Source organism: Lacerta agilis, chromosome 1, assembly GCF_009819535.1.
Source record: "Lacerta agilis isolate rLacAgi1 chromosome 1, rLacAgi1.pri, whole genome shotgun sequence".
Taxonomy (NCBI): Eukaryota; Metazoa; Chordata; class Lepidosauria; order Squamata; family Lacertidae; genus Lacerta; species Lacerta agilis.
The window spans coordinates 47,400,344-47,426,992 of record NC_046312.1 but is presented as its reverse complement, the minus strand read 5'-3'; the positions used below and the strand labels follow the sequence as shown (position 1 = coordinate 47,426,992).

Genomic DNA, 26,649 nt, shown 5'->3' with positions numbered 1-26,649 from the left:
TTTAGTTGTTGCTGTTCACAGAATTGACTCAAATTATCACATTTTTAAGCTGTTAAATTCACAGCTGCATCAAAGAGAAGTACCGGGTCCTTGCCCCACACATAGTTTCAGTTTCCTGTTTTCAAGAAGTAAGTGAGAGAATTTTAAAGTGCACTGATTTAGTTTTAATTTCAGCAGAATTAATTATAACCTTGTGATTATTACCTGTACAAAATGCTTATTAAATCTAATGATTGACGGATCCTTCTATCATATGTGGTGGGTATGCCCAGAAATCGTAAAATATTGGAACATGGTGCACAAAGAATTGAAAAAAATATTTAAGATTAACATTAGTAAGACCCCAGAGGCATATTTATTAGGGATCTTAAACGAGGAGATACCAAAAGATAAAACCACAGTTTATTTATACGCCACGGCCGTTGCAAAAATAGTGCTGGCAAGATACTGGAAAGAGAAACATGTACCCTCCTGAGAAGAATGGCTCTGCAAGGTATGTGAATATTTAGAATTAGCAAAATTAACAGATATAATAAGAAGTAAATCCAGAAGAAGAAGAAGAAGAAGAGGAGTTTGGAATTGATATCCCGCTTTTCACTACCTGAAGGAGTCTCAAAGCGGCTAACATTCTCCTTTCCCTTCCTCCCCCACAACAAACACTCTGTGAGGTGAGTGGGGCTGAGAGACTTCAGAGAAGTGTGACTAGCCCAAGGTCACCCAGCAGCTGCATGTGGAGGAGTGGAGACGCGAACCCGGTTCCCCAGATTATGAGTCTACCACTCTTAACCACTGTGGGAATGTCTGAATGAATATTTTAAAAAACAAGGTCCAAAATTGATAATCTGGTTAAGTTTAGAGTGAAAGAAATTTGTGAAGACGGGAAAGAAAGTAAGAGGATTTATATTGAATTAAAATTAAGAAAGATAAAGGACAGGAAAATGATATAAAACAGACGGAAGGATGAGTTTGAAGTGGAGTACTGTCTGGAAGGTGGAAGTCACTGTATAGACTATTTGTATGGAACTGTAGCAATGAAAGGAGGAATATAGGAAAGATAAATAAGTTGAATAATAGGTAACTAGAATTAATTATTGCTTTTTGTTTCTTTTGTTTGTATCTCCTTTGCATTGGAAGAAGTTATGCGAGTATACACTTAGTCCTACCCTTTTTTTCTTTTTTTGTGGTTTTTTTTAACCTTTTGTGGTTGTGGTTATTCCTTTGTATTTGTTTCTGCGAAATGTTTTTAAATTTGTTGTGAAATTGTTAAATCTAAATCTAAATAAAGTTTTAAAACAAAAACAAAAAACCTAATGAGTAATGATTGACAAGACTTTCTATATTTATGAAGTTTAGAATATTGCTCACCTGGTCATCTAAAATTTTTGCAGAGTAAATATTATTTGTACTAGGCTATGCTTGGCTGTACCCTTTTTCTTGTTATTTCTATCTCCTGCCCTGTATACCTGAAGGAGCACCTCCACCCACATCTTTTAGCCCAGACACTGAGGTCTATCACGAGGGTCTTCTGGCAGTTCCCTCATTGTGAGAAGTGAGGTTATAGGGAACCAGGCAGAAGGCCTTCTCAGTAGTGGAAATATGATAAAATGGTTTTCTTGGGCTTTTTTGTAATTACTTTCATGGCGTCTTGAATCCATGTCTTGGATTTCAACAGTACTAAATGTTGCTCTGGAAAGTTTGCCTAGTTCAGAGAGAACAAGAAAACTTTAGCAGGCCATTGTTCTGTTCTTTGCATGGCTTGAATTGTTCGGTGCTGGCTATTAAGTAAACTTCATGGACATACAGGTGAAACTTGAAAAATTAGAATATCGTGGAACAGTCCATTTATGTAAGCAATTGTTTTCATTAGCTACTGGAGTTTAATATATGAGATAGACTCATGAGATGCAAAGTGAGATATGTCAAGCCTTTGCTTGTTATAATTGTGATGATTATGGCGCACAGCTGATGAAAACCCCAAAGTTGAAATTGTTAATTTGGGGTTCTCATCAGCTGTACGTCATAATCATCACAATTATAACAAATAAAGGCGTGACATATCTCGCTTTGCATGTCATGAGTCTATCTCATAAATTAGTTTCATCTTTTAAGTTGAATTACTGAAAGAAACGAACCTTTCCACAATATTATAATTTTTCGAGTTTCACCTGTAAGTTTTAAGTGAATGGTTAAAATGCTGCATTTTCATATTCTTCTTGCCCCCGCCACCTGTAGTAGGAGCACGCAGGATTATAGATGAGACCTGTGGGTATACGGTGGTATATAAATGTAATAAATAACTAACAAAAACAATAACAATAATATGAAAGCAAATGAAGTGGATCATTTTTGAGTATTTCTGTCAGTACCTTGGATATTGCAATCAATTGCTTTCTTAACAGTTATATAGATGAACATAGACAAAGAGAATCCTTGATTGTGAGCCGCTGTGGAGAGGGGTTAGCAATTAGAAAAATTGACATAACCCCTCTGAGCCCATGGGATACAATGGAAATATATAAATTAAATTAAATAAATAAATAAATAATAAAGCCATATGTATACATGCTCTCTGAGGAAAGTATTTTTTGCATATAGAAAGCCCGCAAGTTTGAGATAAGGGTTATAGGCTAGCTTTCTTAGTTGTATATGCATGCAGGGAGTAGTTTCTCTCCCCCTTGCCTCCTATAAGCATTCAGACATTCAGACTAGTCCAAGTGGCATAATCCAAGAAAATCCACACTGCTTGATCTGTATTAGCTTTTACTCCTCCTTGCATTTATTAACAAGAACTTTTCTCCCCCCTCCAAGGAGCTCAGAGCAGGTTGTGAGACACGTGAGAACTTTATAAAATATTCCATTTGTGTCTGGGCGGACCTCTGTGGAAGGGATTACAAAACAAAGGTATAGAGGCAGATAACACCACTCTGTTAATTCTGCCTTGAAGGAGCATGTTAGGGCTTTGCTTGGTTGCCTGTAGAGATAATGCTGATATGTATGAAGAGTTGGTCTCCTAAGAGCCCAAATTATTTAGCTTGTATTGTGCCTAAGAAGTAAAAGGGTGGGTAGGTTGCCATCTCAGGAATAGTAACTACAGAAATTAATGAATTGCCTTGTAGGGAGTAGGGAGTCTGGTTACAGGCTTTGGCTGGATGATGAAGTAAAACACTGGCATGAAAGCTTTGAATAAATAAGTACGTGACATCATTCAGTTGCTGCATCTTATGCTAGGATGGGTGGTGATGGGGGAGGCACCCAGCTGAATGTGTGGTATCACAGTGTCCCCAAGTGGCCAAGCAGGAAAACTGCAAACTGAATCTGACATTGTAGGTTGGTTTGACATACTGATATAGGTAGTAGCTATTGTTGCTTTGTCCAGTATGTCATCACTATTGTAAGGGTTTTCTGTCAACTATTTTTATGATTTTATACAAGTGTGTGTAATATCTTTTTAATTATAAAATTAAAAATTTTAATTATAAAATTGTAACACGATACTTAATGCTTACTGCTGGAATGAATACATTTTATGTTCTAGATTTTTCCTTGTTTAAATTACTACAAATTGGAAGTGGAAAGTTTTATGCTTTGCTTCAATTTTAAAGCAACAAATAATTTTGCAATAGGATATCATGGATACAATATTAATTTTTTATCATAGAATTTTGAATTCTAAGAGAACATTCACCAACTGTTTTCCAAAGCAACTATATATTTATGTCCTAATAAGAACTTGTGCTTTTAGTAAGAAAATAGATCTCAAAATAAAAAACACAGGAGTTTTGACTTACTTGGTGTGTGTTCTGAGCCCCAAGTCATAAAAAATTGCACTGTGATGGCCACTTTGGAGGCAGCAAATGTTTTGGCTGTAGTTGCTTGACACATGGATTAGTTCTGGCTACATCTTTTTTAAAATTTTGCAAAGTTGTTACTGAAAACAAGTATAATGCTTTCATTTACTGTACTTTTAAACTTATTATTAATGTTGTTAATTATTATAATTATTATTTATCAAATTAAATTTGTATCTGTCCTTCATCTGTAGATTTCAAGGCAGTTGATAGCATAAAAATGTGAGATAATAACAGTAGTGGTGGGCTTTCAGAACTAAAGAAAGATTAACTGTAATTCTGAAATGCTGTGTTTTTAGTCGATTAACATTTTATTGTATCAAGAAAAAATGGCTTTCTCCTTTTTAGTGTGATCTGTTGCTTACATCTGTTTTCTGGGATTATAGCCAGTTTAGTGACCTAAGTACGTCTTGCTAAGTATTAACCATCTTCCTTTATTTATTTAGACTTACATTCCAAAAATGGTAAGTACAGTGGTACCTCGACTTATGAATTTAATCTGTTCCGAATGCACATTCATAGGTCGAATGCATTGGAAATGAAAAATTCGGAAAAATTCGTAAGTCGAGAAAACCCCATCTAAAATCGCCAACGGATGTCCATTCGTAAGTCGAAAAATTCGTATGTCTAGTAATTCATAAGTCGAGGTACCACTGTAGAAGGAAAAATAGCTGCTGCCATTCCATGATTGTCTGTGTAAGGGGCTAGTGAAAACGCACACAATGCCACAAAATATTGGGAGTTAAACTACAGAAGGTGAAATATAAGGTAGACAAATAAGTTGGAAGTTACTACATTCTTAACACATCTAGACTCATCAAACATTGTGTATGGGTGTATGACTAGAGTGAGGCTGCGAAGTACATAGTGCAGATTGTCTATTTTAAGATTCTGGCTGATGCAGTGGCCTCTCAACAGAGGATGTAATGGAACATAGAGGCCATTATTGTCCTGCATGTGAATTATATATGGATAGTGCTGCAGAAAAACAATGAAGGATAGTTAATCAGAATTAGAACACAGACTACTGCTGTAATGCCACAGCGCTAGGCCTTTGAATGCAGGGCTTTTAACAGAGAACTCCTGCAAATGATTGTGCATACTGGTTCAAAGTTGCATGATACTGCGTCTAGAGGGTCCTTCTTTTTCAGGCCCTGTTAATTGATTATCCTTGGTTTTGTTTTTTGCAGGGGGGTGGGTACCGTATTTTTCGCTGCACAAGACACACTTTTTCCCACCTGAAAAGTAAGGGGAAATGTTGGTGCGTCTTATGGAGCAAAGGCTCCCTGTCAAGCGAGAGGCGGGGGGCAGCAGAGGAGATGCTGCTCGTTCCTCCCCGCCGCCTCCGTTCGCAAAATCAAACTTGGCAAAGCAGATCTGATGGGGAGATGCCACTTCCATCGCCTGAGCTGCACAGAGGGGTGGGAACACCGGGAAGCGGCATCTCAGGACGCCGCAATTCCTATGTTGGGGTCACAGCCGGAAAAAGGCACTTCCGGATTCTTCAAGCGACTAGGCTCCACTTCTACATAGCTCCACTTCTACATAGCTTGGCACAATAAATTAGTTTGTAGACAAGACTGACTTTGTCATTACTCGTGAGCAACCGCTACGTGGATCTGACATTACGCCTTTGTGAATCACAGCTCTTGTGGAAGTGGAAGAAAATCTTTGGATTTGATGTCACCTTTATCTTGTGCTCTACCCTGATTTTTACAAGGGCTCTTCTGCAATAAGATGATGATATTGACTTGGTTTATTGTTAAAATAAACTATGGTTTAATGTGAATGAGGACAAGCTGTGGCTTCTGTTTATGAATGATTTGGAGTGAAGCAAGCCACTAGCCTCAGTTCAAATGCCTCAAAAAGCCAAGGCGTGGCTTCTTTTGTTAGCAGCATGGCAGAAGCAAGGCATCAAGACCAGTATAAGAGAACTAAAACTTCTGAAGTTGCTCGTAAGTTTGCTCAAAGAGAAGAAAATACATTATGTGTTATAAGTAGTATCCATTCCACTTACAAGTTTATTGTCTTGCAAGAAAGAATAAATCCAAATCTGCTGCATAAGGTCTCTTATGATTTAGTTGCAGTTTTCTAAAGTTCAAAACAGCACTGTGTAAACAAATGTGCCACTTTTTAGGTTTTTTTTGTCATTTCTATACGCGCAGTTGCTGAGACACTTGTTATTCCTTTGCAAGTTGCTGAAATGCTATAATGCTATTAACTGACTTGAAATTCAACACCAACTCATTTAAGCTTTACATCAATATATGTTACTAGCTTTAAATCACAAAATGTAACTTCATTTTGTTTCTTTCCCCACAGACTATAAAACCAAAACATCTGTGACATTAGAACTTGGATTGCGCATCTTCAGTGATAATTGTTTTAAAGTTTTACTGTTGGAGAAATGCTGTGAGAAGCACAATGTGGTGAATCAAAGACACAGAAACCTTGGAATCTTTGTACTGATTGAGGAGTTACAATGTTTGCTTTGTGAACAAAAACTATTTGGTAGTGGATAGAACTTCTGAAAATGCGGCCATGGACTGGCTCCTGGCGTTGGATTATGCTCATCCTTTTTGCTTGGGGGACCTTGCTGTTTTACATAGGTGGACACTTAGTACGAGACAATGAACACCCAGACCATTCTAGTCGTGAACTATCAAAGATATTAGCAAAACTTGAAAGGTTAAAACAGCAAAATGAAGACTTACGACGAATGGCAGAGTCTCTCAGGTAAGTTGATAAAAACTTTCTCAGTGCGGGTATACTGAAATTGCATATTATCTGTGTTAATGTAAAGGACAAAATACTTTTTTTTCCTGGCATGTGTCTTTTCTGAGTTTGAAGGAGACATATGGGTGCTATGTGTGGTGGTATAGTAGTTGGCTATTTGTACTATATTTGTGGAAGCTGATGGTGAAAGTTTGGGGGATAGTGCAAATTTAATGTTCCTTTTAAGATCCAGTAATCTCAGGTAAAAACTGTAATCCATAATTCTAACTTTCACCAGTATTTAGGGCCAGGCCCGTGGAGAGGAGGGGCACTTGTCCTGGGCCTTGGAGGGCTAAGCCTGCCAGGCACTGGCTGCTTTTTTGCTTGAGTTTATAACTTCATTCTAACAAGACTCCTGCCCTGGGCCTCAGATAAGCTCTGCATAGGCCTCCTTGGGGCTTTATCTCCCTCTAATCAACAATTTATGATAGACAGTCTGTTTTCCCCAGCATACTTGCTTACCTTCCTTTCACTTGAAGAAATAGTTCTGTTAGATTATCTTCAAGTTTCCATGGCTTGGAGACTCAGTACAGGTTTTTGCCCCCACCCCAGTTTAGCGTCTGAATCATCCTGAGCGAAACTGATTTTTCAGTACCAAGGCCCTTTCCTTAAGCCAGTACAGGAGGGTAAGAGACTGGGATATAAGAGACACCTGGTTTTATTCCCCATACCTGCTAGATACAAATGTTGAGCTCTTTAGAAGTGGGAAATGCCATGTTTGATAGTCATTGTCTCATGGTCATATACCTGGCTAACGTATGGAACAGAAAGGGTAGTAGTAATAAATAACTTTTTTACTCTGCCTACTTGGTCCATCAGGACCTGTAAAAGAATCTGAACATGTTAATAAATGGAATTGAAATATATATAGTGAGGTAGCCCAACATGCAATAAACAATGATTTTTTCATGTTTTGTAAAATACTCAGCAGGTTGTGAAGAACTTCAAATGTCCACTCCAAAATGGATATCCATAGAAATGGGATCTATTGTAAGGATTTGTAAATGTGTAGACACTTGGGTTTTATAAGTAAAAAGGGAATGGTAGGTTTTCTGAGGGTCCCCAAAGACATTTAGTGTCCTGGCAAGAAAAACAACCCTGCGGCATGAAAGTGTTGCATTATTGCTTTTCTCAAATGAGGATGATTCCTGTCAGTTGAAGGTTGCACACAGATGATAGTATTCTGCTGGGGGCTGAATTGTGTTGCAAAAGAAGACTGAACAGTCTGATACTTCTCTCACTTTCTAGTTAAATATTATATTTTTAGCTCAGTTTTGAGGGTAGGGCTCATCTTCAGCTGAACCCAGCTGTGGACTGAGTTTCAGAGTGTATCTGTGGAAAGGAGAAAATTTTCCCTAGAATTTTCAGTGAGTGGTGGCTTGCTTTAGATTTAAAAAAAAAGTGTTGGGGAGAGGGGACTGCATTTTTTTAAAGCAGCACAGCTGTCCTCAGGACCCTGCTATGCAGGAGTTGGATTGGATCACCTTTAAAATGAAATGACTAGGAGTTGCAGCAGTAGTCTCCAAGTGGCTATGATTCTACTATATGCTGCTTTCCTGCTGCTTCTGGGTACTCTGCCCCTCACACAGGCATCTTAGAGATTAGAGCACCTCGTTGGTCAAAACTACTCAACTCTTGCATTTACCGGTAGCTATCCAGGCACTGCCACTTACTACTGTTCAGTTCAGCCACAAACTCAGCTGGCAATATTCAGTATTCAGTTTCCATGAGACAATTTTTTGTTACTTGATGTCACATATGACATACCTCACTGCCCAAAGCAGGGTTTAAAACATGAATTTCCCAACAGAAGAGGTGGTTTTGGGGATAGCACTGCTTAAAATATATTGCCACACACCCCGTCAGCCCTGATGGTTTATAACTACAGTACTATGAGTCTGAGTAAGAGCAGGACTAGATTTGTAGTTCATGGTTCTTGTCCCCAAGGGCAGTGTCTTGGGGAAAATAGCTGCAGGTGTCTTAAATGAGCAGAGGAATGGGGAGGGGAGGAGGGGCTACTCCATGCCATCTTTTCCATCCATTAGTCTGTTCAAAGTCCTTCCCTGTTTGTCTGCAGCTGCCTCCACTGATAACGGAAAAGCCATAGAGCTGTATGTAACATGTATCTCAGCCTTAATATCTTACATGTGATGGGGGACAGGAATAGAGATGTAGTGTGTGTGTGTGTGTGTGTGTGTGTGTTTGTAGTTTCTGTTTCCCCCCAATAATGCTTTTAATTTGGAGCATCACTGAAGGAAATTTGAAAAATGTTTTGTAATTAGTGGGTTGTTTTTTTTTTAAAAAGGAAAGCTATTCTTCACTCCATATGTGGTGCAAATACTTTATGTAAGACAATGCCATATAGCATTAGAGAATGACGGTTCCTCTGTATATAGACATAATGCACCACTCAGATCTAAGATTCATTTCTGCAGAGGGTACTGCTATCTTCATGAGAGTGCCAAACTAGGTGTTCATTGCTTGGGGTTAGGGCAACATTTGATTTAATTTGGAACTGCTTAAAAGGAAGTAGCTCTGTACATTTTATAAATATGTAAAATATTAGTTTTATATGGTTATAAATGATGCTTTTATGAATCTAAAGCAATAATGTTAGTTTAGCTTTGATAAGAAATTCAAATCTAAAATGTTTCCCCCCCCCCATAAAAAGTGAAAAATGATATACAGTGGTACCCCAGGTTACGCACCCCCCATGTTGCGGACGTTCGAGTTGTGAACGCTCGCAACCCGGAAGTGTTTCCAGAGCGCGTGCGACCCCTGGATGCACAGAAGCATTCTGCGCACTTCGTGCATGCGCAGAAGCGCCCAAATCACGCTTCTTCCGGGTTTTATTTGTTTTTTTCCTTGTGCGTTCGTGATACACCCGCCCACGTTGCGTACCCGGAATGGATCGCGTACGTAACCCGGGTTACTACTGTATTTTCATGGCTTTAAAATTTCTGGAAATCTTGTATCTCTATGCAGAGGGAATAAAGTTTTTCTTCAAGTGCTTACAAAAGACACAAATTACTTTAACATTTCTGTACTGGCCACTACCCAGTGATACTTTTCCACATGAAGAAACACTCTTTAATTCAAGAGTAGCGTTCTGCATAACACATATAATCTGTACAAGATTTTAGAAAATCAGGATAATTATAGAGAAAGTTCTGCATGCAAATGTTTCATGCCACTAATTTGGCATATAGCTTTTACATGACTAGCATGCACAAGCAGTATTTTTTCCTCTGCCATTTAGCTTTCTGCATTGTGCCCATTATATGTTATATCTAGTGTTTCGTTTAGATATTTTTACAATATGATCGAAAAGACCATGCTTTTAAATAAAATAAGTATTCTCTTGATTTTAATGCTTGTTGTCAAGGCTGGTCTCTTTTTCTAACTCTACCCTGACACTTGTGGCTTCATTTTATTGCATTTTATCCTGTCCTTTCTCCAAGGAGTTCAGAGCAGTATTCTTCCCCTCCTTCAGTTTATCTTTAAACAATACTATGAGCTGGTTTTCCTGAGCATCAAGCATATCAACCCAAGACGCACTAATACCAAAGGAACGTAGAGATATTGCCTGTTTATACATTCAAATGCTTTGACTGTGTTCAGCATCAGGAGAACAGTAGGTTCTGGATGTGATTGACTCCAAAAATTGTATTGAGAACCCTTCTATAATAGGGAAGGCTGTGGATCTTTGCCTTATGAATCCAACTTGATCATGGTAGACATAGTTGGGTAAAATATTTGAAAGCCTACTGGCCAATATGCCTGTAAATAATTAAGCACCCACATTAATCAATGAAATAGTTTAAGGAATTTGGCCTCTATTTTGTATGTCAATAAACAATTTCAGAAGAGAAGGCTAATGAATCTGCTGGTACCAGAAGCATTGTGGAGCTTCATATTTTTGATCCCATTTTTGATTTCTGCTAGAGTAAAAGATTGATCTAATGATTCCTGCTGAGTCTGGTTAAATCTTGGAATTATATTTTTTTCCTAGGAGTTTTGTGAAGATTTGGGAGTCCAATGGTTCAGTGTCATAGAGTTTTGTATATATATATTTAAAATTCCTCCAAAATTTATTTTGGTCTATAGGTTTTTTCACCTTTTGCATTTTAAATAATTTTACTTGCTATATGTACTTGTTTCACTAGGAGGGCAGAATTTTTGTTGCTGAATTCATAATAATATTGCTTTATCTTCTGAAGTGAATAAGTACCTGTGGGATTTCTAGAGATCTAGGTTCTGCTCTTTTTTAAAAAAGTTTTCTGTACACTCTTCGGTTTGTGTGTGGTTATGTCTAGTTATAATACCTTGTATTTTCTGAATTATATTGATAATTGCCTTTTGTTTATGTTTTAAAATTCTGTTTTTTTTCACTTAACAAGTATGCCACAGATCCCAGCTTTAAATATGTCCCAAACCATGGAAGTTGTCCATTCTCCTATACCATTAAACTTTAAAAATTCAGGAATCTCTTTAAGGCAGATGTTTTCAACCTTTTTTGAGTCCACAGATGGACTGGATGGCCCTTGTGGTCTCTTCCAACTCTATGATTCTATAGGAATGCTTTGATGGTGTTTCCTGCTTGGCAGGGGGTTAGACTGCCAATAGCCCTTGTGGTCTATTCCAACTCTATGATTCTATGTCACTCCTTGCCTGCAGAGCCAGCAACCCCTCAACCCCTTTCAAACACCCCTCCCTTGTGAAGTGTTTCCTTTCTTCTCTCCTCCGGACAGCAGCTGCACCTCCCTCCCCAAAGAGAGGTGCCTTCTTACACTGCTCCACAGGGGCCTGGGAACAGCATACCCCCAGCCTTAGTGGCCCAATGGAGAATGGCCAAGGGTGAACGTGTGGCAGCAGTGGGTGCTGTCAGGCCTGCATGGCAGAAAAGCTCCCTTTCAGCATTGGTCACTTAGCTCCCAGGGTGGCATTGCACACAGCAAGCACAAGAAAGGCCAGTGTGGCACCTGCCTGCCTGCCCGCTCGGCCTCTCACTTGTCCATCCATTCTGAACAGCAAGGGCTGATGGACTGGCTGACTAGGCTCCCTCACAACCTGCATGCTTACTCTGAGGCTGCATCCTGGCAACCAGCACCTCCTGTTCAGCCCCAGAGGCACCATTCACCTGGGGAGTTTGTAGCCAGAGCTGCTGCAACAAACAACCATGCAAGCCTTTGGGAGGGCATCAGAGGAGGGAAGGAAGGAAGGAAAGAGGGATGGAGGCCAGTTTTGCTTGCAGCAGCCTTGACAATTATTCAAGGCACCCCAGGGTGCCACGGCACACTGGTTGATAATCTCTGCTTCTCTCTAGTAAATAATAATAATAATAATAATAATAATAATAATAATAATAATAATAATAATATCCAGGGGTCTAATTTATGACAGAAAGTTTTATGTCTGTGCACTCCCCATTGAATTCTGGTGATAACAGGGGTATGGTCCGAGATATTAAGAAGACCAATCTCTTGAGTTATGAACCTGAGAGACAAGGCCTTCTGTGATTAATAAATAATCCAATCTGGCATAATTTTTGTATCTTGCTGACATATGTGTATAGTTTCTTAGTTCTGGATTGGCTATGTGCAAAGCATCAAAGGAATTATGTTTATGTAATATGTAGGATATTTTTTTAAAAAAGACTGTTTACATGTGTTTTGTTACAGGTGAGATGTTCTGCTTTTATCAAAATAATCATTGAGTACAAGATTTAAGTCACCAACTACCACCACCTCACCTTGTGTAAATGAGTGCAGTAATGTAATATGTTTCATCCAGAAATTGTTCTTGTTGGGTATTAGGCACATAAATAAAGCATAATGTCAACCAAGAGTTAGTTAACAGACCTTTGAGGAAGATAAATCTTCCATTAGGGTCACTTAGTATATCTTTTAATTGAAAATCAAGTATGGGAGAAATCCAGATTGCTGACCCCCTACTTTTGGAAGTACTGTGGTACCTCTGGATGCGAACGGAATCCGTTCCGGATCTGTTCTCTGCATGTGCGAACAACCGCCGAACCTGGAAGTAACCCGCTCCAGTACTTCCGGGTTCGGCGCATTCGTAACCCATGCCGTTTGCAACCCGCAGCGAATGCAACACAAGGTACAATTGTACCTTGTGAAATGTACAATGTCCACCTCTACTTTTGAGGAAAGATTATACATCAGTACAGTATTGTATTTCTTTTTTTAAAAAATGAATAACTTGTAAAAAAAACAACAACAAGGTCTGGGGTATCTCGCTTTAAAGCAGACTGTACCAATATTCTTCTTTTGCTTGGTGTACCCAGGCAATTCCAAGTTACTGCAGTTAACTATGGTACTATAAGGTTAATTTATACCAGGCAACGGATCTACAGTCATGGGAAAAAGAAGTGTGCATGCACACGAAAGCTCATACCAATAACAAACTTAGTTGGTCTCTAAGGTGCTACTGGAAGGATTTTTTATTTTATTTTGTCTGGGAAAAAGAAAGTGCATCCTCTTTGAATTCGGTGGTTTCACATATGAAGACATAATAGCAATCACCTGTTCCTTAGCAGGTCTTAAAATTAGGTAAATACAACCTCAGATGAACAACAACACATGACATACTATACTGTGTCATGATTTATTTAACAGCCAACTTTCCCAACAGAATAATCTCTACACCTATGATTGAGAGCAGAATAGTCCATCTCTTCCTTCATGAGCCAAATTCTCATAAGCTAAGGTGAAACAGAGATTGTTACTCAACTAAGTTTCACTCAGAGTAGACTGACTGAAATTAATAAACATGACTAAGTTAGACCCATTAATTTCAGTGGGTTTATTCTGAGTATAACATAGTTTTTTATATTTTTGTTTAAGTTTATAACAAAAGACAAAGCCACTCACAACACAAAACTACACATTTTTTCTAGTCCATTATCAAGGATATCCTTTCAAAAAGCATGTAATACTAATCAAACTTATTTGATGCATTCTTTCAATTTTGCTATAGGATACCAGAAGGTCCTATTGATCAGGGCCCTGCTGCAGGAAGAGTTCATGCTTTAGAAGAACAGCTAATAAAGGCCAAAGAACAGATAGAAAATTATAAGCAACAAACAGGAGATGGTTTGTATATGACAATTTTGTTCTTCTACAGATGCATTTTCTGTCTAGAGGAAAACTAACGTTGATAATTTTACACCTTTTCCTTTTTTTTTAGTGGGCTTAGGAAAAGATCATGAAATATTGAGGAGGCGGATTGAAAATGGAGCCAAGGAGCTTTGGTTTTTTCTCCAGAGCGAATTGAAGAAACTTAAAATATTAGAAGGAAGTGAACTCCAAAGGCATATTGATGAACTTGTATCTGACTTGGGTAATCATGAAAGGTACTAATAACACCTATTGCTGAGTATTTGCTGTGCTGTTATTTTTAATTTGTATACCACCTTCATCCATAAATCTCAGGAATCTGAAGAGAGCAGGAGGTGCCAGACCGACTGGTCTCCCTTGGAGCTGGTTCCCTCTGGTTGGCTGTCTGTCTTCCCTTTTGGCTCCCTTTTTTCTCTTCATTCCTGCTGATGGCCTTTGCGCCTTGCAATAACTGTGATGTACCCTCTCTCTCTGTTCTGGCTGCTTTGCATGATTCACCTCAGGCAGCTGTCAGGCACTTAACTGCCCGGCACCTTCTTTACCTCCTTGTGCCCCACTTTCCTTGCTTAGTTGACCAGCTGCTTTTTCACCTTGGCTGCCCCTACTCCTTTGACGGTATGCCCATCTGCACCCCTATCCGTGAGATCTCCAAGGCTGCCTGCTCCTTTGCCCACAAGCCCATCTCCACCGCACCACCCCCAAGATCTCCAAGGCTGCCTGCTCCTTCTCTCATTTGCCCCATCTCTACCCTGGACCTGCGGATTTCCATGGCTGTTCTTCTCTCCCTCCACGGGCAATCTTAATGTCCACCCTTCATGTTTTAGACATCATGATATATCACTATATTGCAATGTTTAGCTGGTGATATATCACGATGTTGAAAATCACATATCGCCCAGCCATAGTGGCTAACATTGTCCTTCACAGGCAACATGGAAATTGACTGTAGACACTCAGTTGGTTTCATCGTAGAAGCAGGTTGGCTCAAGGGTACTAGCTGTGAATTATACCCCAGGGATGTAGATGGGTCCTTGAACGATGAAATCAGATTTTTGGGAGGTACAGGGAGCTTCAGTGGGAAGGAGAAGGCAAGTGTCCTGTGTGATTGTCTGGAGGCAGTTGGAGGATGGATGGCAGCTAACTGAGGTTGAATACTCACAAAACAGAAGTACTGTTTCTGAGAGTGGGCTGGTGTGGGGGAATACCGGGTCCTGAATGAAGTAACTGTGCCCCTGAAGGACTAGGTGCATAGCCTGGGGAGTCATCTTGGATTCACAGCTGTCCATAAAGGTGCAGGTTAATTCTGTGTCCAGGGTGACTGTGTACCAGCTCCATCTGGTACGCCAGCTGAGACCCTACCAGCCTGCTCAGTCTTCCCAGAGTGGTACATGCCCTAGTTATGTCTTGCTTGGACTACTGCAATGTGCTCAGTGTGGGGCTACCTTTGATGGTGACTTGGAAACTACAGCTAATCAACAAGACTGGTGACTGGGAGCAGCCGCCAGGACCATATAAAATCAGTCCTGAAATACCTACATTGGCTCCCATGAAGAGCACAATACAAAGTGTTGGTGCTGACCTTTAAAGACCTATATAGCCTTGGCCCTGTATACCTGAAGGAGCATGTCCACCCCCATCATTCAGCTCAGACACTGAGATCCAGCACCAATGGCCTTCACTGCGAGAAGTGAGGTTACAGAGAACCAGGCAGAGGGCCTTCTTGATAGCGGTGCCCACCTCAGATATCAATGAGATAAGTAACTATACAACCTTTAGGAGACACCTGAAGGCAGCCCTGTATAGGAAAGTTTTTAAAAAAATGTTTTATTGCATTTTTATATATGCTGGAAGTTGCCCAGAGTGGCTAGGGCAACCCAGTCATATGGGTGGGGTACAAATAATAATATTATTATTAATTATTATTATTAAGTGTCCTCTGCAAGCAGGACACTGCTTGCTGTTAGGATTCAAGTGATTGTTTCAGACCTTTTGTTGACAGCACCCAGGTTTTTCTGTATGTGTGACACAAAACTTTCTCAAACCCTTTCCTCAAAAGTCATACTATAAACACCATATTGCCAGCCATGAATGCAGAAACTCTGAATGTAAAAAATAGAGAGAAACTAGAGCATAAAGTTGTGATTGTGTTTCTTCTTTGTTTCAGCATCTATTTTTAAAAGTATTGCCCCATGTAGTGTCTTCCTTACTTATTATTACCCGCCCTTCACCAGTAAGCCCTAGGGCAAATGTTTGTAATCAGAAGCGTCCAAACCATTCCATTAGCTGATTTTAAGAACCAAGGTATGGGATTAAATAGAGCTAAACTCTGAATTAAGGGAGCAATTCTAAACTGTTTGAGAGGGCATCTGGGGCATTGTTGGTCATTTGTGACTTTCTCTCTCAGCCTGTGGGAGGGATGCCCCCCCCCCCGACCCCTGTGTGGTGATGAAAAGCTCTGTTGCCATTGCTCCTTCACTGTTGGTGTTTCCAGGTAGGACAAGAAAAGTGGCATATTGGAAGGCTGTTACGGGGGACACTGGATCCTTGGGATCTAAAGTCCTCTTATTCCCTCAGCATACCCCTGACAAGCAAGGAAAACCTCACAGCCCTGGAGCTGGTATAGTTTTGCAATGGGAGGTAGAAAAATTTAAAAGCAAAATGGAGGAGAAAATAGATACTCTTCCACCTTCTGCCCTTGCCAGTGCAAGTCTTGCAAATATGTGATTTTGTCTTTAGGTGCGATCCATGGGATGTAACTGCCACATAAGTTACAGGCTTACTATATTGGGTGTTTTAAGATTGTGTTTTAGCAAACCATTTTGTAGGCTACTGCAAAGTTCAGTAAAGGTCTATTGAGGACCATTGTCACCCCTCCAAGCAGTGTGCCTCCATAGACAATGGGGAGATACGTTTTCATTGTGAGCTCCTCGACTGAGGCAATGTCCAACAGACCTGTTTTGTTGCTGTTGTGAAGGGGTTACTGTAGGGATGCTTTTATTTTTTGAATGTATGGGTTTTGCTTAGAATCTTGCATATTATAGATGTCTTAATCAGCCATGACTCTGAAGGTCATACACTTTTTTTGGAACCACATGTTCCTCAACTTTGTATGTTTCCTCTAATATTGGTGGCTTGCGCACCTGTATTTTCATTTAGCACTCTTTATATATACAACTTGTTTTGGAACATAGAGAGAATAATAGAAAATGATATTTGCAATCAAACTTGAGAACTTAATTCCACATAACAAAAAGTTTGGTGGCCTCATGAGACTACACTAAGGAATTTCCTCTTTGGCCTGTTAAAAGTTATACAAAATGAAGCTATATAATTTGTTGCCTTATACTAAATTGATTTCTTTGGATATGTTTACTGCTAAAGAGGTGGTCTGTCTGGGTGTATATTTCATCATGAGAATAACTGCCAAGGTGCAAAAATCTCATAAGCTATAAAACCAAATCTAAGTCGGCTGTAATACTGAATGATATATTTTTTGCCAGTCTTGCGTTCTAACTGGATTAATTTGTTTGCCTCAATGTTCAGTAACTGTACACTTACCTTGACAACAAGAACATATTAAATTTGCCTGATCTAGATCTGGCATTAAAGTTAATAGCATGTGGATCATTATTTATAACCCTGGTCATTTCTGTAAAGCTCATACTTGTATGATGTTTTGCAGATGTATGTGATTGGCTCCAGATGCAGATTGGATTTTTGAGTTGGTGAAAATACTTGCTACCAATGTTGATGACCTTAATGTTATATATTAAACACAATAATTCCTGTTTTTACTAAAGATTTATTTGTTTCATTCAGCATAAATTGAAAGCAAGTACAGCTGAAAGCTTATCTGCAGTGCAAATGTTTAGATGGCAAACCTGTTCTAAGTTTTGTAGACTAAGGTGCAATTTATACCCACTTACTTCCACTTACACACTAACACATATTTAACACCCCCTGGGCATATCTAAATAATGCCCTGGCACATTGAGAGCATTGAAAACTGTCTCATACCATGTCAGACCATGTCCATCTATCCCAGTTTTATCTTAACTTCTGGTCGTTGCCCAGTATTTCTGGCAGAGTACATTCCCATCACTCCTACCCATCACTTACTACAAGCACCCCCAAACTTGGCCCTCCAGATGTTTTGGGACTACAACTCCCATCATCCCTAGCTAACATGACCAGTGGTCAGGGATGATGGGAATTGTAGTCCCAAAACATCTGGAGGGCCGAGTTTGGGGATGCCTGACTTACTATCTGATTCTTTTAATTGGTGGTGCCAGGCATTGAATATGAGACCTTTTGAATACAAAGTATGTGTGCTACCATTGAACGTTCCATCTCCTGAGGTCTGCATTTACTAAGGCAACCAGAGCCCTAAGCCCAGTGCCATTCTCTTTGCATGCAAAAGGCTTGATGAACCTGAGATGGATCATGCATTAAGATTATAGCAGACAAATTTTGGGGGTGCAGGTACTATTTAGTCCTAAAATAACCAGAGATTTTCTAATAATTGAACAGACCAATTGCATCTAATTTGTTTACCTAATGTGATTTTAAAAATACTTGTTTTAAAGGTAGCACTACCCAATAATGAAGATTATGCAGCTGCTTGAGCAGATTATGTAACTCCATGGATGCCTATTCAGTTGCACTCAGGGTCTTATGGTTTATTGAGCCTTTGACATGCTGATTTTACCTTAGAACTGTATTTATTGGGCAATTATTGATCCTCCACTTAAAGAGTGATAGGGAACATTGTGCCCTGTTCTTATTTTGGATTTGATACAATATACTATGAGATGTTGGGAATGCAGTTGCAGGATATGGCAAAGATTTGTGGGAGTCCTCTTGAGTAATTCTGGATATTGTTGGCCAGGAAATTTTAGAGAGCATTGTTGCTGCCATCCCCATAGGACCTTTGTGTGTCACTTTAAGCTTTGATTCTGTTTTTCCTTCCTCTGCCATTTTCCTTCAGGATGTATTCTTTGCATTCTGGAATTTGGCAATACAGTCATACCTCAGGTTACAGCCGCTTCAGGTTGCGCACCGCACCGAACCTGGAAGTACCGGAACGGGTTTCGGTGCTTGAATCACAACCTGCGCATGCGCAGACACGGTGCTGTGGGTTATGGATGCTGTGGGTTGCAAACACGCCTCCCGCACGGATTGCGTTTGCAACCCGAGCATCCACTGTATTAGTCTGTTGATAATTCACAGATATCTATTGAATCCCAGGCAGCTGCCCTGCTGAGTTATCATGCAAGCCTAGTTGAATCATGCCATAACCCATTGAGAGTGTTTGTCCTGGGCTTAGCTCAGGTGAAGTTCACATCAGGCATTACTGGTTGGCTAAGGTCTAGCACAGGTGTGAGGAACATGTGGCCTTTTAGGTGTTGCTGAACTACACTTCCTATACTCCCTAACAATTGGCCTTGCTTGCTAGGGCAGAATGGAGTTGTACTTCAACATCTGGAGGGCCAAAGGTTCCCAGTCCCATCTTAGCCCCAATAGTAAGAACTTTCAGCACTTCTAAAATGTGTTCAGAATTTGTAAGCCTGCTGAGAAGGAACTTTCATAACTGTGGAGCAGCCATTCTAACTGTTCATTTGTCATACAGATTGTATGCATCTGCAATGTTTTTTTGGTTGTTCTTGAAACAAATGTATGGATACTAGTCAGGGTGTGATTTCTTCTGTGACATTCAAGCTATATATGTAGTTTTTAACTATGCTGTGAACTCTGGGTATAATTATACACATTCATAGTTTTTGGTCTGTCACCTCTCCCCCAAAATGGAGTGGTTTGAGTTTGTTATTGCTCAGAACTAAATTTATTAGTATGTACTGATGGTTTGTGTCTTTTTCAACAATATTAAGTTAGCCTGCTGATTACCTAACTGCCTATAATTTCCACCATGAACCCTTCTCTTTTGCCAACACCTCTCCTTGATATTCTCAATGGATCAGGGTACCAGTTTTTAGTCCACCTCTCTGCCTGCTATCTGTAAACTGAAAACTTTTCACAATACTTTGAACAGCAGGGAGATTGTGTATTAAACCTATATGCATATTTTCTTAATGTTTGATGGTAGCAACTCATTTTGGCTTTCAAGAGAGATTATTATGTTGCTCTTCCTGCACCAGAAGATTTGTTGTATTATGAATATTGTTTTTGGTGCTATGGGGAAATCAATTCCAATTCTGTCTGTGCAGTGTGAGCTTGGTTTTCTCATCCCTAAACTGTTCAAATATTTTGCTTAAATCAGTTTGAGATTGCTAAATTTATTGAAGGTGAATGGCATGTGCACATACAGATATTTGGCCCTGGAAGTGGAGGGAAATCAATTTTTTAAAATTCCTATTTTAAGATCTTATAATCAGCATTTAGTCTTCATTTTGTCAGTGATTCTTCTGATTAGTTAAGTTAGCCACTAAGGTTGTTTGTTTCCTTTTTAAAAAAACAGGTCAATAATGACAGATTTGTACTACCTCAGTCAAATAGATGGAGCAGGTGATTGGCGAGAAAAAGAAGCCAAAGATTTGACAGAGCTGGTACAGAGGAGAATAACTTATCTTCAGGTAAGAATTATGGAGAAAGTGTCCTTGAATAGAAAGAAATTAAAGTAGGATTTACTGAAAGAACGGTTAATTCACGCTAATATAGAGCAGTTGGGAGTACATAAGGCACCAGAAAAATATGTGTATTTATCAGGGTTAAAGCAACCAGTGATTAAAATAATGAAATTAGTTTATTTAATAAGTGTTTCGACATTAAATAAGAGAGTATTTGGTAAGTTTTATAGATCAAATTTATTTGCTGTTTGTGTTCAATTTCTGTCGAAGTGCATTTTCAGTCACTTAGCTATGAAAAATTGCTTTCATCAATATACTTTCTGGTTTTATCATTGTTTTATTAAATTAATTTAAAAAAGAAAATCTCTTTGGCTGTTCAGTATTTTATCTAGATAACATTTTTTTCTCAGGCTTTGAGGGAAATTTGTAAGGTATGTTCTTTTGGATTGAATCACATATGCAAATTCCATAAGTCCATGGCCCATCAGCCACTATCTTTATGGGTAAAGGACATAGTGACCATAGTATCCAGGATGTTATGCTTGGTTGTCCCATGGCAAATACTTTTCTGGTGACATCTTTAAAAATCATGATACTACTGCCAGAGAGAAGGAAGTGCCCATTCAAACACGACCTTAGAGACACTTCATGTAGTGCTTTTTCTGACATAGAGATTAGTTCTAATCAGAAAAAGTATGTATAATTATTTTAAAAAGAGGTATATTTGTGTGTATGTATGTGTGCCTTGGTACACATATTGAGAAGCAAATTAATGTAGAGGTGCAGAACCCATGGCCTTCTAGATGTAGTTGGACTCCCAAATCCCCACCAGCACCAGCCATCATAGCCAATGGCCAGGTATGATGGGAGTTGTACTCCAGCAACATCTGGAGGACCTTAGGTTCTCTACTGCTGAATTAATGCAATGGCGTTTGAAAGCAAAATGAAAGGTTGAACAATCCTTTACTTACTATGCAATATTGAAAACTCATTTCTGAAAATAATGTAGGAAGCAGCTATTAGTCTTCAGTGGGATATTGTGGTAGTTAAGCATGTTACCCCATCTGCCTTCATAGCTCCTAGATCAGTGCTTGGTTTTAGAGACCCTTTTAAATAGGCCATAATACATTATTGCAGGTAGAGATTGTTTTAAGACCGTACAATTTTAAGGAAGATGACCTGAAAACAAAATAGGAACATATAGGTGGCAGCCATGTCTGCAGACTGGTATTTTTGAAGTATATTGGTATTAATATAATGTACCGTATATACCCGAGTATAAGTCGACCCAAATATAAGCCGAGGCACCTAATTTCCCTACAAAAACCTGGGAAAGCTTATTGACTCAAGTATAAGCCGGTTCACCTTTGCCGCTGTGGTAGAGGAGGAGGAACGAGCAGCCCGAAAGCAGCCCTTTAGGCTGCTCCTTCCTCTTCCTCCTTTGCTGCTGTGGAGCTCACCCCGTCGCAGGGTTTCGAACCGCCATTCTTCTGATCAGCAAGCCCTAGGACTCTGTGGTTTAACCCACAGCGCAATGTTCCCTTGTGTTATACAGAGGAGGCTGGGACCGCCTGCCTCACTTGAGTATAAGCCGAGGGCAGCTTTTTCAGCACAAAAAATGTGCTGAAAAACTAGGCTTATACTCAAGTATATATGGTAAATACTGACATTTTTGTGGGATCAGAATGCTTTCACATTCTTTTGCATTGTGTAAATTTTGCACTGCCTTATTTCAGGGAGTAGATAGAAACTCCAAGGCACTACCGTATCTTCCCCATTCTGCCTTACTGAGTAATAAGAAAACAAGAGTTAGAATAAATGGCAGAAAAGAAACAAGATGTTACATTCAGCAGATTAGATGGTTGTGCTCATAAAAAGGATGTGTGGCATATGTATAGTGCCTTTTGTATTGATTTAATATAACTAGAAACAACTTACTGCAGTTTCTGATGGGTCTTCTCATCCATAGTGTGTTTAATGAAAAACTGTACCCACAGTTTCCAGAAGGGTAACAGTATTTGTCTGTTGCAACAAAGACAACAAAATCTTATTGGTTAGAGTGTTCTTCCAATGAAATGGGGTAAAATGAACCCTAGCTGCACTTTTTATTGCAGAATTTACATAGAAGTAGACCCACGGCATAGTCCTTGGGCTAGGCTATTGTCAACACAGTAGTAAATGGTGTCACTACATTTAACCACTTAACAACCTTTCATCTGTACACATAAAGTGTCCAGGGGAGGAAAATCCCAGAAGTCTATTGATTCTTTCTGGGGGAGTCTGCCCCAAGATACACTGGAATTTGGTTTGGAGTAATAATATGTCCCCAAGGAATTGTTAGTTTTTTCATGTAGAAGAACGTTTTAAGGAAGGCTTTTAGGTTCAAGACCATGGATAGGCAAACTAAGGCCCAGGGGCCAGATCCGGCCCAATCGCCTTCTAAATCTGGTCCGCAGACGGTCTGGGAATCAGTGTGTTTTTACATGAGTAGAATGTGTCCTTTTATTTAAAATGCATCTCTGGGTTATCTGTGGCGCATAGGAATTTGTTCATTTTTAATTTTTTTTTTCAAAATATAGTCTGTCCCTCCACAAGGTCTGAGGGACAGTGGACCGGCCCCCTGCTGAAAAAGTTTGCTGACCCCTGTTCAAGACTAAAACAATGGGCAAAATGATCTCCTGGGGGAGCATGACTTTCCAAATGAGGCTGATCTTTACATGTGCATATTTAAACAATTCTGGAATGATATAGCTAAAGTGGCAAACTTATATCCACTAACCTCAGAGTGAACTTAATGGATCTTCTGAGTAATTGCATTTTTAGGAAACTTGCTTTAGGACTAAAGTGGGAGCAGCCACGGTCCAGAGGACTGAGAAGCTGTGGGTCCAGTGAGGTAGGCTGGGGTGTGGAGGTCTTTACACAGGACTTGTCAACGTGAGAGACTGTCTGTTGTTAATGCTTAAGTCATAAAAAATCAGTAATGCTAAGAATTTGCCAAATTGTTGTTGTTTAGTCGTTTAGTCATGTCCAAATCTTTGTGACCCCATGGACCAGAGCACGCCAGGCACTCCTGTCTTCCACTGCCTCCTGCAGTTTGGTCAGACTCATGTTGGTAGCTTCGAGAACACTGTCCAACCATCTCAACCTCTGTCGTCCCCTTCTCCTTGTGCCTTCAATCTTTCCCAACATCAGGGTCTTTTCCAGGGAGTCTTCTCTTCTCATGAGGTGGCCAAAGTATTGGAGCCTCAGCTTCAGGATCAGTCCTTCCAGTGAGCACTCAGGGCTGATTTCCGTAAGAATGGATAGGTTTGATCTTCTTGCAGTCCATGGGACTCTCAAGAGTCTCCTCCAGCACCATAATTCAAAAGCATGGTCCAGCTTTCACTTCCATACATCACTACTGGGAAAACCATGGCTTTAACTATACGGACCTTTGTCGGCAAGGTGATGTCTCTGCTTTTTAAGATGCTCTCTAGGTTTGTCATCGCTTTTCTCCCAAGAAGCAGGCATCTTTTAATTTCGTGACTGCTGTCACCATCTGCAGTAATCATGGAACCCAAAAAGTAAAATCTCTCACTGCCTCCATTTCTTCCCCTTCTATTTGCCAGGAGGTGATGGGACCAGTGGCCGTGATCTTAGTTTTTTTGATGTTGAGCATCAGACCATATTTTGTGCTCTCCTCTTTCACCCTCATTAAAAGGTTCTTTAATTCCTCCTCACTTTCTGCCATCAAGGTTGTGTCATCAGCATATCTGAGGTTGTTGATATTTCTTCCGGCAATCTTAATTCCGGTTTGGGATGCATCCAGTCCTGCCTTTCGCATGATGAATTCTGCATATAAGTTAAATTTGCCAAATAATTGTCCATAAATCATTAGTAAATGTATGCTTTAATAGACTTGTAGCTGCTTTATATTAACATGTTGTACATTTGGCACCTCATTTTAAAATTTAAAGTAAACAATTGAAAAAAGAGAACTTTATCACATTCTTGGGAATATTTTGCATATTTCTTAAGGCAGTTTGTTGGAAGTTGTAGTACCATTTCAGTTTGCATCTTGATAGAAATGTTTACAAATCAGCAGACAGTTAAGCTGTATAATATGCAAGCAATTTGAACTTGGTTTTGCCACATCTGTGGTAATTTAAATTTTATCTCTAAAATTCTGCCTCATGATTCTAATCAAAGCAGTCAGTTCTATTGAATTGTGACCATGTAAAAAATTGAAGTGCATTAGTTTTCAAAAGACACTAGACAACTCATGTAATACATTTTCCTTAAAGTACTTAGATAAGATAAAAGCAATTGAAAAATGCTAACATTCCAGTTTTAATAGAGCAGTGCTTTCTAGGGATGATCGCTTGAAAAAAAAATGGAAATCATACTGTGAATTCTTGTTTCTGGATTGGGCTAAAGGACATTCCTCTGTTAGGGGTGACATCTCCTGGTGGTGGTATCCAAGAAAGTCTACTGCTTCCTCTCCAGGGTGTGGGGTCATTCCTGTGAACCGCCCTGAGATCTATGAATGAAGGACAATATAAAAAATTAATCAATAACAATCCCACTCACCAGAGCGATTCTGTCTGTTGCCACTGCTGGTTGGGTCTGACTTGCTGTCTTCAGAGGCTTGTTTTCCTGACTTGTTTTTTGGTTAAATATATTGCCAGCCTGAGCTGGCATAAAAGTTAATTACAACTTGATTTCATATTTTGCTAAGATTGTGACCATTCCAGTTGCTCAATTTTACTTCAATATCAATTCATTATGGATAGAATCCATTTGGTATCCTTGTGCACATGGAAGGGCTCGGACCAAAGCAATCAAACAATGCAAGTGCTCCATCTGAGGCATCAGGTAATGGAAGAGGATTTTTTTTTTTTGCCATTTCCTTCTGCTGTCTCTCTCCAGTGCCCCTGAAAATCAGCTCCAGAGAGTCAGGGGACCTTCTTGAACAGAGTACAGGGAGGCATGGAATTTCCTCCTCTTCCCTTCCATTAGCAGATGCCACCCCTGGTTCACTTATATTGTTTGTATGGCACGAGCAGTGTCAGATACAATTTAAAAGTCTTCTTTTTCTCTTCATTAAGCTGAGTTCCTGCAAAACTGAAGTACCGTAATGTACATTCTCTGCAGAATTTTGAATTTGTAAAGTTTCCAGTGCCTTAAACAAATGGTTATCAGAGTGTGTTTGTTTCATTTGTATTCAGTAAATAAAATTGAACCTATACATGTTAATTTCTGTGTTGTATAAAGATCTGAAAAGTAGCATTTGAGCAGAAAATTTTGATTAGAAAATATTAGAAAAATGTTCAAGTCTGCTTACTTGAACTGCTTTCATATAATCTAAAAGCTTTACTTGAGGTTTTTTTTATTAGAATACCTTAAAACACGTTGAAAACTAGATACAGTCAGTGAGCTGGATCATGGGTTCCCCCAATCCTGGTGTACTACTTCAGCAGCTGGCCAGAGCCTGCCCAGCTGTCAGTCACCTGATGTTACTATGACAAAAGGCAACCCAGTTTTCCTTTGTAGCACAGCAAATTATGCAGCAAAAGAAAAGCCAAGGCTTGAAGTAACCATGGGGAACTTGGTAGCGAAGCTGATCCCAACAGGCTTTCTCTCACTGCTGATCTGCTGATCAGCTCATCAGCGCTGACAGCAAGCCTGCCTTGCAAATGCACAGTTTGGAATGTTTTTTAATGCTCCTGATTGTGCATTGGCAGCTGTGTCTTCACCTGCGCCCCCCACCTCATATCACATCTGATGTCAGGTGTGGAACAGGTAGACATGCATTGAGGGAAACAGCCTTGTGAACAAAATTGGCATCTTTGCCAGGCTTAATTAGGTCTGTAGGCCAGAGCTTTCCTGTTGCTGTTGTAATACATGATCATTCAAAAACATGCATTTCTCTTAAATTGTTTAAAGGGGGAGAAAGCATTCTGTATAAACTTAGCATTTCAATGAGTAGTGTTAGATATCTGATACCTGAAAAAAGAAGTTAACCTGAAAAAGAAGTTAACTTTGAAGTGATGCAGTTGGTATTTAATTTTATTATACAGTAATCATATCTCATTTATTCACCACTCAGGGCAGCTAGTGACATTTAAAATCAGTAAGAAATAGAATAAAATTTTAGAAATAATAATAAAAAAGTTGAATCCAGCATCGCACAAATGGAGATCTGCTTGGATAATGGGACTTCTTCCTCTCCTCTCCCCCTACAGCACCACGTGCTTCCCCAGAATTGCTGTGGAGGGTCCCCCACCCTCTAAAATATGTGGGAGGCTGCAGGGAGGAGGACAG

The 26,649-nt window shown here is 39.6% G+C and overlaps 1 protein-coding gene across 1 annotated transcript in view; it reads left to right on the top strand.

Moving 5' to 3' along the window:
* Positions 1-26,649, top strand: part of FUT8 (fucosyltransferase 8) — an 86,466-nt gene that overhangs the window by 27,910 nt on the left and 31,907 nt on the right. The window contains exons 2-5 of the mRNA XM_033147816.1: positions 6,171-6,584; positions 13,623-13,738; positions 13,833-13,998; positions 20,238-20,352. Coding sequence (XP_033003707.1) covers positions 6,382-6,584; positions 13,623-13,738; positions 13,833-13,998; positions 20,238-20,352 — 600 coding nt within the window. The 5' untranslated portion in view covers positions 6,171-6,381. The remainder of the gene's footprint in view (positions 1-6,170; positions 6,585-13,622; positions 13,739-13,832; positions 13,999-20,237; positions 20,353-26,649) is intronic.